Source organism: Leptosomus discolor, chromosome 2, assembly GCF_034619465.1.
Source record: "Leptosomus discolor isolate bLepDis1 chromosome 2, bLepDis1.hap2, whole genome shotgun sequence".
Lineage (NCBI taxonomy): Eukaryota > Metazoa > Chordata > Aves > Leptosomiformes > Leptosomidae > Leptosomus > Leptosomus discolor.
Window position 1 is genome coordinate 113,748,137 of NC_141392.1, and position 15,382 is coordinate 113,763,518.

At 36.7% G+C, this 15,382-nt stretch overlaps 1 protein-coding gene across 1 annotated transcript in view; it reads right to left on the minus strand.

Annotated features, from left to right (window-relative positions):
• NBAS (NBAS subunit of NRZ tethering complex) overlaps positions 1–15,382 on the minus strand; it is a 191,790-nt gene that overhangs the window by 139,735 nt on the left and 36,673 nt on the right. Inside the window, exons 20-21 of the mRNA XM_086460475.1 lie at positions 14,761–14,865; positions 14,314–14,450 (exon numbers count right to left, since the gene is read on the minus strand). Coding sequence (XP_086316601.1) covers positions 14,314–14,450; positions 14,761–14,865 — 242 coding nt within the window. The remainder of the gene's footprint in view (positions 1–14,313; positions 14,451–14,760; positions 14,866–15,382) is intronic.

Below are 15,382 nucleotides of genomic sequence, written 5' to 3' on the forward strand. Positions count from 1 at the left end.
CCTATACCATTAAAGATTGACTAAAAAAAACAATTACTAAATTGATTTTCTTACTAACTGTACCTTTTTTTAAAAAAAAAAAAAAACACTACATGTTTTAAGAATTTTTACCACGTCACAGTAATATTCTGACTTCACATGCTGTCACAGAAGACTGAAATGAGTAAAAAAAAAATCTATGGTCTTCACCACTTAAAAAAAAATTTATATATAGTTCTTCAAATTTTAGCACAAATCCTTGTATTGAAACAAAACAAAATATGCCCTGCTATATTGATCTTCTCAATTAAGTTTAATGTGATTTTCTGACTACAAACTTCCACAGCAAAAGTTTCTCTAAATATTGTGGTTGAAGAAAAAAAAAAAAAAAAAAAATCTGTTTAAGATGCAGATTCAGAACACCATAAGCTATTACTACAATGATTATTTATGGCTTGCTTTTGTAGGGTATTTGTTTAAGCAGCATAAACCCCAAGAAAACCATATCAAGCTATGCAGAAAAAACTAAAGAGGAAGAGAAGAGCCATATAGGTTCTGGCATTTGTAGAAGTAAGAAACAAACCATGTACAAAGTAAAGACATTAAAGTTTCAGCATACTGGAGCAATAAGCTATTTTAAATCTCATTAATTTTCTCCCAATAATAAACAGCAACAGCAATACTACATGGACAATCCTTATTTATAAATTAACAACTAACACAATCTTCTCATCCCTTGAAGAGCAGCACTGTAACTCAGTAGCTGAAAAAGAAACATAATTCCAACAAACAAATCAATTTCACAATATAGTAAGAGTCGAAATAACAAACTAAAAATCAGTAACTCCATCTCATTTAGCAACAGCCATTAAACACACGTAACAAAGCAAGACACGTCCATACTAACTGTCCTGCCCTATACACGTACACACATCTCCCAGGAGGTCAGTCCCCCTTTCTTTCCCCCCTCTATGCGCTAACAAGTAATACACCGTGTTTTATCACAGTAATTCCAATGCTTCAAATGAAACGTGCAGTAGAAATCCAGCAATAAATTGGCAAAGGCAGATTTGCAGGCTATAAAAGTCAAAAGAAAGGAAGGGAGAAGACAGAAAACTGCTAATTCCCGTGTCTCAGCTATAGTAACATCAGTGTTCAATTCCAGTTCAGCTGGACAAAAAGCTCCATAATTATCTCTATAATTAGGCACCATGTAGTAACATCACTGAAAAATAATTAATAAAGAAAACTCCACATTAACATTTATGGTCAAAGCACCAGCAATAAAGTCACTTTCTCATTTTGCAAAGATTCATCATCAGCCCATGCATTTTTTGGATTGGGGTGGCTGTTTCTTTAGGTCTTAGATAACATAATTTATCAATTAATTTTCAATATTAATGCTTAAAACTGTGTTCATAAATTAATAAGGTCATATTTCAAATGTCACACATGAGAATGTTATTATGGAAAGCTCAGTCTGTAGTGGAAAAAGTTCTCTTTATCAGCTGAAATTTCAAACAACAAAAAAGCCAAAGTGCGATTAATGCTCTCTTCCAAAATACAAAATCAAGACAGGATGAGCAGGTGTTTATGTCACAATCAATGAAGCTCTCCTCTTCTATGTTCTAGTAAACATAAAACAAAACTGCACAAAATTTTATTGCCCAAGAAAACTTATTTTCATAGTACAATTTTTCCATTCACTTCCCAGTAGGCTGAAGTAGACATTTCAGGGGGACTGTTTAGTTGGTTGTTTTCTTTGGGTTTTGTTTAGTGAGGGTCTGGTTGGTTTGTTTGTTTGCTTTAATATTAACACACCTTCTCACTGGTGGGAAAAAAAAAAAAAAAAAATTAAAAAAGAGCTTTTATGCAGCAGAGGACCAACAAGGGTTTCCTTTTAGAAGCCATTTCAAATAACATCTGCAAAATTGTAGCAGAACTACTATGAGAGAATACGAGCAAGAGGAGATTTTCAGGCAACAACCCCGATTTCACATTACAGATAATAGCTTTTTTCCCTCCAACATTAGCTACATACACTAATATCTTAATTAGCGTTCTGTCTCCAAGAACTGCAAAAAGTTGTTATTTTACTGTATTTAAAAAAAAAATAAATCTCAACACAGTATGGGCCCGTAAGAGTTGACTACATCTAATCAAATCATTTTCACAATCTTTTGCTTATAAACATCAGAGGTAAAAAGAGATTCAGTCATTGGCAAAGACCAGTTGGCAGTGGAATGTCTCAAAAGACCCTGAGGGCTTGGGCAGTTTCAGAAGCTGAAGAATCACAAAGCCAAGATGAGAGGAGCACTCACACCACGTCTAGCCCTTCCCTTAGTCTCCTTCCCATGGCTCCGCTAAGAACGGCATGAATAGTACTGGGTAACCTCTAAAACCACAGTCAGCCCCTCTCCGTCAGTCTCTCAAACCCCTCTTAGTAAGACAACATATTGGTTGAGACACCATCCCTGGAGGTATTTAAAAGACAAGTAGATGTGGCACTTAAGGACATGGCTTAGTGGTGGACTTGGCAGTGCCAGGTTTACAGTTGTACCCTATGATCTTAAAAGGTCTTTTCCAACAAAAATGAATCTATGATTCTATTAAAGAGAACACAAACCGTGCCCCTACCCCTCTCTTCCAAACTTTGGCTTTTGCATGAGTTTCTAAAACACCTAACTGATGGGGGAGCAGTAAGGGGGGCACATGAAAAGTAAATAATTATATCAAGATCCACTAGAAAATTGCAGCAGATACCATTTATTGTATTTACTCTGAAAGGAAATTCCTGCTCCAAGTAGTCACTTGCAGACTGTTCATGGCTCTCAAGTAAGAGCATCCCATCTGAATGAGCCTTCCCATATAATCTCAGAGCCCCAGGAGAAACTTTTGGGAAAGTTGCTCTTGTCTGGCTGTTCCTTCACTGGTTGTTTTTGTCATTATTGAGAGAAAGAAATCATGCAAAATAGTAAGGAAAGAGGTGCACACATTTAATGTACATATAAACTTCAAAATTTTCCTCTTTTGGCTAACAAATTATTAAGAAAGAAAATCACTAGAAATAAGCAAAGACAGTAGAAGTTTAGAACACAAATTTAAAGCCACTCATGCATGAATATGGGATCTGAATGACAAGGAACCAAGACATTCCAAAACACATACACTGTCCTAACGCTACTATCCCTCAGTATGAGATCTGAAGGAAAAAAAAAAGAAATAAAAATAGTTAAAAAAAAAAAAAGAAACCTCCACTGATCCAAGTCTGTACTGCCAAACACTACACTGAACACGTTTTTCTTAATTAAGCTGCCACATCCTGCATACTTGCCATAGATGTGGCAAAGTTACATTCTGGAATTACAGCTCTAGCTAAGAAATTGTTTCTGAACAGATTCAGAAGCACAGAAAGTTTATAACTAAAGTTGGCAAAACTTGCAACTTTTCTTAACTGACCTGAATATCACCATGAATTACATGTTTCTTCCCTCCAATTATTAACATAGCTGAGTCACTGCCCTGGCCCTGATAAACAATTAGTAGAGTCTAAACAGTTTAATTTTAATGCAAGCAAAAGTTGTCCACCCAGTCTAAAAATCAAAAGCTACTACAAAACACTTCCTTTTGTAGACTAATGCAATCACCTATCTGGGCCTTCTTCCCAACTCACTTCAGGTAATAATCTGCATTTCCCTCTCTCCATCTGAAAATAGGTATTTTCTTCCCTATTCCTGTAATGCAAAACACACCTGGGTTTGCCTTTAATTCCAACTGCTTCAAGTAATTTTTTAAAAATACATTTTAAAATAGAATCCTTTCTAATTAACAGAAGTCATGGATTAAGCACAGACTCCATTCAAAGTGACTTCTCCAACACCCTACTATGGCTTCTAGTTTCCACTGAAGATAAAAGTTTATTGCTTAAAAAACAATTGCTGAGAAAGATCTCACTCAATTCAAGTTCCCAGGCTTTGCCCTCTTTGACAGTTGCTTTGCTTCCCCCTTTCTCCTCACCTCCAAACCATCAAGCAAGGAAGCAGTGTGCAACTCTGCCTCCCTCTGCCCACCTTACTCAACAGGGTATGATAGAAAAAAAGTTGAAAAAGTACAGGGACAAGCGATGTGAATGGCCAAAGGTAAGTGTGTGATCATCCCTTCTGTAAGAGCCAGAGCAGACTGAAGAAGCCTAGAAGAAAGAAAGCAACCAACACACTAAGACTGATATCAAGTCCTTCATTTTTTCATTTCACTTCAATAGGAAATGACATTTCACTGTTTTTACTTCCTACAACAACGTAAGCACTGATGGGCCCCATTAAATGGGGCCCCCACACTAGAATGGCCCCATTTAAAACAAACAACAGCAGATGCTGTTTTACGTCATACACAGCTAAACTGTTAGCTACTCGCTGTACGACACAGCAAATAAAACACTGTGTATTGGGGTTAAAAATAGAAAGAATTCTTGGAATAAAGTGTCATGAAAGCCTACTGTGTCTAGAAAATATCTAGTTCAGAAATATTTGAGCCACATATTACAGGATGAGAAACTTCAGGTAAATGTTACAATGGGCTTGCCTGTACCTATTTCCTTCCCTTGGCAACTGCTCTTGGCCATTTACCATCTGGCCAAATCTACCAAGACCAATCTCATGTTTCAGTACAAGATTCTGCAGGAATGAAACCTACAGTTGTCCAGACACATCAATTCAAGAAGTAGTATAAGCATACTTCAAAGGTTTTTCATAAAAGCTTGTTCACAGATCTCACCACGAAACACTGAAGAGGAGAAGACTTCTCATGAGAAAGAATCAGCATGCAATGCAATCTTGACTGGAAAAAGTCTACTTCATCTTTTTTCCCCTTCTCACAGCAGAAGTTAAATACTTTAAGTCAGGTATATGGATAAGCCACAGAAAATTCTTTTAAAAGTATTTTCTGCTCTGGCTTGATTTGCCATTTCAGAAGTATTCAGGTTCACCACAGGAATAAGTTGAGAGAGGAATTTTAGATTTTTAAAGCTCTCACCAAGAGTCAAGCAGTAGTCAGTAACTACCTCCTCTAAATGTTTAAAGAAAACACCACAAAATAAAGATACAACTGCAAAATATCTCATCCTAGTGGAAATCAGCAATTATGGAAAGTCACTCAACAGGTACATTTCTTGCTAAGTTCACAAAAAAAAAAAAAAAAACAGCAAAAACCACACCACTCAGATGACTGCTAACTTCATTCACCTTCTCAACACTAAAAAAATCCATAACTCCCTCCTGCTCCTTACATGACTGCATCCAAGTGTCCTTACTTTCTCTCCTCATTCTAAAGAGTTTAGAAAAAACTCTGTGTTTGAATTCAAACATAATGACCAGAATAAACCAGTCTTGACACTAGCAAAGGACAGGAGATCCCTGTACCCAAGTCCTTTATAAAGGCAAAGAAATTATTAAAATACTGTATTTATCTCACAAGGTTTTTTCTTAACTGATAGTTACATTTTAGCACAGTTTTTTTTTTTCCCCTCAAATTTCCATTATCAGTAACTCCAGTGACTTGTGCAGACACAGAGAGCAACAAAACTTTGGAAAAGGAGCTGTTAAAATGGAAGCAAGTCAGTCAAGAAACATTGCAGGCATCAAAACACCATTGCAGTCTTCAAACTCCGAAACATAAACGCAGACAAGATGAAGAAGAAGGAAAAGAGACAGTGACATGAACACACAGATGTAAAAAGGTAAGGCTTCCATTTTGCTACCACGCCTCTGTTTACAACACATGTTCAGCAAATTCAGTTGAACGGGGGCACACCAGCACCCCTGCATGTGCCCTGCACACTACAGGTAAGTCTAACAGGGCTGCCAGTGGTGAATTCGGCACGTGCAGGCAGCTTGCCACATGGGCAACACACACTCTGTGCTACCGCACCCAGAATTCATCAGTCTCTCTGCTTATGCTATGCAACTTTGCAGTTTTGTTCTAGGAACTGAAATCCCACAGAGGTCAGAGACGCGCAGGTTACGTCTGTATCACTATACGGTAGGCACTCACCCCATGTTCCAGATTTGGGGACAGATCACTGTAGTCACCAAGGCCAGTGGCTGCCTTTTCCAATTAAAAGACACTATCAGCTGCACCATACCATAACTCTACACAAATATTAGCATGGGGGTTTTATTTTATTTTTTTCCTGAGCCACTGCTTCCCCCCCGCCTTTACCCGTCATCTCTTCAACACGAGAATAAATATGATTGCAGACCAGTAAATTGACAGATTACGGAGGTATTCAACCCTTTCTTCAAAAAGAGCTGACTTTTCCTCTATTGCTCTTTTCACTCTATTGTTTATGTTGGCTTGGCAATTCTTCCCATTCTTTTCTTTGACAAAGGAGGTCCATGCTATTGTAGTTTCTATATCCTACCAACTGCATTTATTCAAACCTGCAGATTATTTTTCTCTCCAAGGACAGGCTTTCAAAAGAGAAAGGTCTAATTCAGTTTTAAGGTCAGAGTCCAATTCTTTCTATTACCAATGGCAACTGCAGGGTTTTTTTTCCTACAAGCATTTCATACAGCAAGCCTGTCTCCAAGACTCATCTAGTTTAGGATTAGAATTTTATTTTTTTTTTTAAATCTTTTCCCTTGTAAACTTGTGCACATTGAATCCAGACTCTAAGGCAAAAGGCAATTTGCCCCAACACATTTATGAAACAATAGTTTTTTGCTGAAAGATATGGACATTTTAAGAGTAGATTTGGTTTTTTTTCTGATTTTTTTTTTTTAATTATGTCTCGTTGCCTGAGAAACTAGTGTTATAAACACTAATTCTGCATTTGAAAGCTTTTGTGTTACATACTGAAATAGTTCTGAACCTAACACATTTAAGCAAGGCACCAAGTATTGATCTGTTAGAAATGAGACAGCTATATATGAAAGATACTAAAAATAGGGTAGTGTTTCCATCAAATGGTTTTGTTATCCACTCAAAATATTTTTGAAGAATGTGCTTGATACAATTTTACTATGTTTATTTTTAAAATTCTCTCAAATTTATGTTTTGTGGTAAGAGGAATATAAAATCCTGAACCTTTACCAGCATTTATGATTTCCTTATTCTACTGTAGGTACACTGTAAATTATTTTAGACTTCAGATTCAAATTAGCACTTCCATAATCCCACTATATACAGATATGGAGGCATTAAAAGGAGGCTACATATAATACATATAGTTGTATATATGCAGGATCTGCAAGGGAAGTATTCTTTTTTACTTTAATCCAGAAACTCTTTTGTCCAAAGTCTGTATTTTCTCAGAAAGCAATGGGGAAATCAATGCCAGTTTCTGTTGCTGGGCAATTCTTACAGCTCTGAAACAGTTTTATTATGTCACAACTATTCTGTAACTGAGAATGAAATATAATAAGAAATGCATCCCCTATATCTAGTCTGAAATGGCTATGATATGTATTGTATTTCTCATATTGCAGGAAAACATTCTTTTCTACCATACAGTACTTTAGTAGGGAATTAGTAAATGCAATAATATAACTGATTGCATATATTTTTAGGTTTCCAATTATTCAATATACTATGTGATGTAGAAGTGTCATGCAGAGAGAGAAGCCCTTCATTTTCCAGGAATATACATAGGACACGCGACAAATTCAACAAGATGAAGTACTGCTGGCACCTAAAACAGAGTACCAAAAACACTACACATTTTGGGAAAACTGATTGCATGAACTAGTGGAAAAGGTGTCCCAGCTCTTTTTGGCTGCCCCAGTTAACTACCCTTCAGAATGCCTGCTGCACATTGTGAGGACAGGTCTTTTGAAGCTACTCTGCCACCAGAGGAGAAAAGTTATACCTGGTTTTGCATAAAAAAATTCAAGCTATGTTTTAATGATGGTGGTTAACCTTTAAGAGAATTTGAGCAGAGAAGAACTTTTTTTTCCTTCTAAAACAACCTAGACTGAATAATCTAAACATCAGAAAAGTCAACCAACACTATACAACTACAGCTTAGAAGTTCCCTGTTGTTTTTTTTTCTCTTGATGTATACTATAAAAATTGTGAGGCAATAGCTTTCACAAAATCAAAATGGGCTATTTTAAAGACACAGCTGAACTCCAAGTAAGACCAAAGCTGTCTGCCACCATATAGTGAAAATACTCCTTCAGAACTGCACATTTATAAAGCATAACGAATGTTCATGCATGAAATTTTGTTCTAAACCCTGTAAAAAGGCAACAAACAAATACAACAATGGCAGCAATACGCCTTCATGAGAAGACTGGGGAAGGCTAGCCAAGGTACAGTTCAGTACTATGCAGGCAAAAGACACACACGGTAGATGAAGACAGGACAAGTGAGGCATGAACAAGCCAGAAATATAAAGAAAATCCTGTTAATGCTCTGTGGATAAACACCACAGGCATAGTTAAGCTCACATGCTATAGGAAGGTATGTGAAGGCTGCTACTGGCTCGCCTGAAACCTTCTCCATGCTGAACACATGCAGCTCTCAGTATTCAAGGTCTCCAGTCCCCAATCACCTTGGTGGCCCCCTGCTGTGCTCACTCCAGTTTACTGATGTCTTTTCTACACTGGGGACCAACACCCTAGATGCAGTTGAATGAATACAGTAGGCTGATTGCTGAGTCTCCTGGCTTTGCTTCTGTTCACGCAGGACAACGTGCTGCTGGCCTTCCCTGTTGGCTCACATCCTTTCCAGCAGAGCTGCTTCCCAGTCAGTCAGTCTCCATCCTTTATTGTTCCAAGAGTTACTTCAATTGCAGGAACAGGACTTCGCATTTGTCCTTGAACTCCCCAAGGCTCTTGCTGGCCTATTCCTCCAGCCTGCCTAGGTTCCTCTGAATGACAGGTAAGCTCCAGCATAGCAGCTCCTGTGAAACCTCCCTGCTTCCTTGGTGACAGCTCATGTTCTCTGTGGCTCCCTCACAGCTTCAAGCGCTCATTCTCCTCCTCAAAAACTCCTCACAACTGGGAGGCTTGCCAGCTCACTTTCTGCAGCAGCCTTCTGGCTGCAGTGGACTGCTCCTGCTGCTTTCCCAGATCCCCACATAGGCCAGTTGGCAGAAGAGCTTCTCTTCCTTCAAAACACTGCTTTAACTTTTGCATGGACCTCAAGAACTTTCCTCGCTCCTACCAGAAGTCAATCCAAACAGGCACATGAGAGCCACTATGACAAATTAGTCTTTCCCTCAGAAGCTATTTTTTTCTACTTCATAGTGGAAGGTAAGATCCACAATTTTTTTTTTTTTTCCAAGAACATGTCCTTGAAATAATATTAACTACTTTACCTCTGAACTGCTTTTATTCTTTCCCTTAGTGCAAAGAAAAAGAAGTGCCCTTCTTATTCATTTCACTGTAGCACTATACAAATGAAATTAAACAAAGAAAAAGAACTGACCATGAGTTTAATTCTTTTAACCTGAACACTTCCGAACTACACTAAAACCAAAAACAGCTCAGCTTCAGAAGAGAAGAAAAACTAATAAGAAAAAGTAAGAACTATATATTACACAGTTCTGCAGACGTTCAGTCATCAAACCTATTTGCATACACATACTAAGAAGAGAAGAAATGAAGCTGTAAGAGCTTTATTGAAACTGCAATGCCACAGGCAGTAACTAAAAACCTAGTTCAGGAGAAGACATCATTATAGAAAGGCAAAGTTAACTTATGCTTATGAGACTCTTAGTTTAATTGTGTACTATTTATCTATTCATAGATGAGAGTCAACTACATCGAAATGTTCAGGTTTTAAAAGCTCCACTAAGTTTTTCAGAAGATATTTCCACTCCCACCCCAGTTCATCAGGCAAATGGAGTTCGTCCACACTCTCCAACAAAAATGCACTTTAAGTCATGACTGAAAACCAGTATTTGAGAAAGTTAAGGAGTAAAAAAGCAGAAACATATAAAAAGTTGCTATCTTAGAGAGAAGACTTTTACTACTAGCGTAATGTGCAATATAGCAGACTTATGGCTGTTGAGGGAACCATACATTTGAATTTCCCAACTTCTGCGAGTTTAAAATGTGAGCAGTAATGTTGCAATATAACAGTTAAATGTACTAAAAAGTATAAGAAAATTAAAAGAAACGGAGAAAGACTCTGGTTATGTATTTATAATGGTGGTAAAGCATTGTTTTCCTCTGAGATTACCTTTAAAAACCTGAGGGCAACAGTGTTAACTATAGACTAAGAATGCTAGCTGTAGCTACTTCAACAGAGATTAGAAAGAGCTATCATCTTTGAATACCTAACTTTTACGACCTTCACTCTAGTTGCCTGAACAGATGAAGTCTCTGCATTTGAAGGATCTTTGAGAATGAGCGTGAATCCCAATGATTAAGAGACTGCAAAGATTCAGGAGCCATCATTATAAAAGAAGCTGAGAAAGAATACAAAAAGAAGGAGGAAAACATTACAATCACAATTCCACAAAAACACCGTACTGAGTAATGTCAGTCTACCACAATACCAATTTGAAGCATACAGGCATGTAGAGACACCGATGCAACATAGTATTTCAGATTCCTTCTCAACTCTGGGACCTGTTGAGCTTATGTCACTCATCATCCTTCACAAGAGTCTCATGAATACATAAATCCTCTGCTCAGACATTACAAACCTCCTCCTGAACAGTTCCAAGAGTGACCCCTAAAGATGCTAAGTGACAAAACATGTGCCAAAAAATGAGAAACAAAAGGATATCTACCACTTGGGACTTTCTGCAAGCAGATATAAGGAAAAGAAAAAAAAAAAAAAAAAATTCTTCTACCTTTTTTCTCCCATTTGTTATGCCAACTCTTCCTCGACGGATTAAGACCTTAAATTTTTTGCAACACTGGCCTCTAAATGCCATCCTAATGTAAATGACACGTGCCAGTAACAAGAAAAACAACAGCTTTATGCCTATAGAATGAACTAGCAAAGCAAGCTTTTCTTTCACCCAGTACTTAGAATTTACTTTCTGCAGCTGAACCGGAGGCTCCAGAGTAAAGAAAAGGGCAGTTATAACACAGCCTTTACAAAAACATTTCTCACAGGTAACGAAATTCTTCAGCTACAGCACTTCTATGTGCATTCATGTTGGTGGTGGTGCACAGCAAGCAATTGTGTTTCGATGCTTTTGCCTTGGCAATAGCTAGAGGTGCCTATTTGTCCCACCCTCACCTGTTCCATGCACAAACAAGGCAACACCTGCTATACAATCTCAAGTTTTTCCTCAGCTAGATTCCCCCTATAGCTGGAAGAACTAAAAGAACACAGAGCAACATGGTGAACTTCCATAAGGATAGGTATCACCTCAGAGAGCTCCAGCTGGGAACCAACCCTCTTAGCATTTAAAGTGCTCCATATACACAGACTCAGTATGGTCAACTCCCAGCAGTACTTCATCCTACATACACACAGGACCACACAGGAAGACCTAGAAGACAAACTAGAATATTTTCGTCCTCCACCAAAATCTGTTCTGCCTCCAGAGCTGCACACTGCTCAGCAAAAGGCTTAGCTGCGAAGGCATCAACAAGGCATGAACAAGGCGCTCTTTAAGCAAGGACACCGGGGCAGGCTGCACTCTTAACATGGGCACTATTATGCAGTTGGTCCATGTTAGTGCTCTCATCAGATGCACCACAGAAACCAATTACGCTATCGGAATCTCTTGGTACACACAATTATGGCCTTGAATTTTCAGAGAAAAGCAATTAAATAAAAGAAATCACAAGGGAGACGTGTCTTTCTTTGAGCTGAAAGTAGAAAATCCTTTTGATATCCAGCATACACCCTATTTCACAACTGCAACAGTGTGAAATTTAAAAAGGAAAATCAGACTAAGCCGTTTCCTGACTCAGAATCCTTTATAAGATTCATCTAGAGTCAAAGTTCATGAAGACAGATTGAATCATTCCCACTCCTTATCCAAAGACCGCTGTAATTACAAGCTGCATAAGCTGAAGTTGTAATGCTGCAGACATTTTTTTCTACCAAGTAAAACCCTGGGATTTGTATTTTTGCAACGTTTTCCTTTCATTCAGAAGTTTATTAATTACGGTCTTGCAACTTTTTAATATTATGTTGGAATGAAATGTTTTTGAAAGTTGTATCATAACCTTGTTCAATCAGTCAAGGCAAATTATGTCTACATACTGTATTCTATAGAGAAGTAAACTAGATAGAACACTCATTTAAACTGGATTTCATAACAACTACATATCTATAGAATGCCAGTAATTCTATTCATGCTAATAACCCATTTAAAAATAAATGCTAGAACTAAAAGGCCCAATAAACTCACTTAAAATGACCAAGAATTTCCATTCTCCGATTCATATAGATTCATTTTGGTTCAAATGAAACAAGAATTGCCAGAAGCTGAAGCTATTTGGACTGGGGAGGAGACTTAGCTCATTTAAAAAAAAAAAAAATTAGTAAGAAAATGTTACTTTGTACAACATAAGTTTACTTCATTACTGTATTATTCTCATTAATAGATACTGGCATCAACATATATTTAACTCCATTACATCAATAAAATACAGTTTTAGGGAGTCTATTTAGTAATACTATGTAAATAATTAGTTTTGTAACAGGGAAACCGTTTTAGAACAAGGTTAGATAAAATACACAGTACATTTTCATAAATATACGAGATTAATGTATATAGTATTGCCTCTCATCCCCATTTTGCAGTTGTCCAAAGACGAACATTTGAAAGACATCCAGCATTATCTGTTCTGCAACCTGAAAAAAAAAAGCGCGAGCCTGCACATACCTTATCCTAGCACTGGAAAGTTCTCTCTGCCATGGGAATAAAGATTCAAACTATATACTTCCATTTTTCAACAGAAGACAAAACTAAGTTCTTAACCCATAACCTCACAGCTTTACTACTAGATCACTGGTGAAATGTTTTATTTTAACTGTTATTTTGCCTCTTGGCTCGTAAGTCAGTTTCCAAAACAAATGAATCAAACACAACAAAATAAAAAACCAGAAAGAAGAACAAACAATCCTTCAGAAAGAAGGGAATCTGTTTATAAACACCAACAAAATATCATAACCATATTTAAGAGGATGCTTCTTACCTCCCTCTCACATTATAAAACTTATCAAAGCAAAAGAGAAAAATTTGAATATATTTTACCAATTTTATAAACACTGCAATAATTTCTCTTCATGGTCCTAACTGTTCCCTTAAAGAAAAGGATAAAACAAGTGTTTTCACACCATAAATAATTAAATGTATTCATAATACTACCAACACAATAAGAAGGGCACTGGTAAGTATTAGTTATCATGAAATAAAGGCTAACTTCTGCTCAGAAAGGACAAAAGTGATAAGAATTATAAGCTAGGAAAAATGTCAGGTGAATAACCTGATGAATTAAAAATACCTCTTTTACATGGAGAATTATCCAAATGGGATTGTTAAAACTTCAAAGTGAAAAACTTAACTATAATACTGTAAGACTACCAAAAAAGAAATTCTGTTAGCTAGTCCAAAAACTATCCCTCTGAAGTAAGTCTTCAAAGTTCTATTGTGAAATATTAAATAATGAAATCTCCCCAATTCTTTATAAGCACTGAACAACATGCGTCAAAACTAATTTCATAATTGAAGTGTTTGAAAGAAACACTCTAGAAGCAAAACAACCTTTTAATTCATACTCAGAACATTATTGTGATGTTCAAGGAAGACTCTCTTATGAAAATTTATATGAAATTGACAGTAAACCAATATTTTATGCTGAAATGAAAGAGTAGGAAAGTCTGGATTTAAAGCTCTTCTTAATTCTACCTTAGTAAGCTGCATAAGAATCGGTAACAAGAAGATTCATGTTTTTGAAGTTACTGACTGCTTAAGTGTTAAATTACATTTCAAAACAAATCTAGAAAAACATAATTGCTTCCAGGGAGCTAAACACTTCTATTATTAATTTCCTAACGCTGGCTGTTATTACAAACCAATTACAAACTTGTATTTAGACCTGTGGAAATCTGGGGGGTTTCAGGTCAGAAAAGGCCATGGTTCCTCTTATGTGTAATGGAGGCAAGAACATTTAAGTCCTGACTTTCCTGATAATAACCAGAAGAGACCAAAAAGCTTCCATGAATTTACATTCCGAAGTAAAGCAGAAAATGAAGACTGGTCAAGTATATAAGGACAAAGCGGTTCTGGTTATTACCTGGCATCAAGCCAGGTAATAACCAACAGCAGATTGCCATATATGGAAACAAATTTAAGTATTAACCTAAAAAATTCTTCTTTTTTTTTTTAGTTAATATCCTTTGAAGCATCCTTACCAAGCTTCAGGCAATAAGAAAGCATATTCATGTGGTGAAGTAGTCTCTGGAAAATTGGAGAGAATTGCCTGTCTGTGTGGAAGTAAAGCTGATCCATGGAAAGTGAACAAAATTTCCAGGGCTCTGACATTGCTTTCCTAAAGAGCAAAACAATAAGTTGCAGAACTAGCTTAAGACTGATTTAGACTGAAAATGAGCAAGAAAGGCAAGCTTAGGTCATGCAACAACCATTTAATCATAAAAGTTAATTTAATTAAAATTTTCTTTATCAATAAAGAAAATTAGCTCAGGGTCACTGCACTTATTTATTTACAATCAAACAAATATACCCCCCACCTCTTAAATTCCCACTTAGATTCAACCAAGTTCAAAGGGGGGAAAAATGCACTTAAATGCAAAGAGCAATACCAAAACATAATTACATTCTAGCAAAATAAGCATTAATACCCGAGCATAAGTTCTTGCTGAAAGTACAATATTCTGATTTCTGAACTTCTTGAAGAATTCACCATCATAGTGCTGTTCAGCTGCATGAGGCCCTCCAAGAATTTCCTTCAAATAAAAAAAAAAAACAACCCACCACTTTAAAAGATTGGGTTTTTATACAAGATTTACAAAAGCATCAAAAAGCCTACACATTTCTTTATCTTAGCGTGAATAAGTATGAGATGTATGTGGAAAAGCATGCTGTTGGCTTTTATGTTTCAGTACAAGAACAAACCATGAATTTTTGATTGATAAGCTACGACAATTCTCTGCCTTATTTTAATTTGGGTTTAACAACATTAGTTATAAAGAGATGTGGTAAGTGTCATTACATGACTACTGCCAACTGCAAAGTTAAAATTTTAAAAACTGAGGAAAATGCATTTTTGTCTTTCCAAAAACTTTCACTTCAGTAAGCTGACGGAAGAAAAAGATTTGGTAGAGAATCCAAACAGAACTTGCTAATCAGACCAACAGAGTGAGATAATAGTAATCCTGCACCATTGTTGCATAACTTCATTCCCTGAAGACAATGGTATGTTCAAAGCAGGCTTCTGCCCAACTGTACCTCTCAACACTAGAA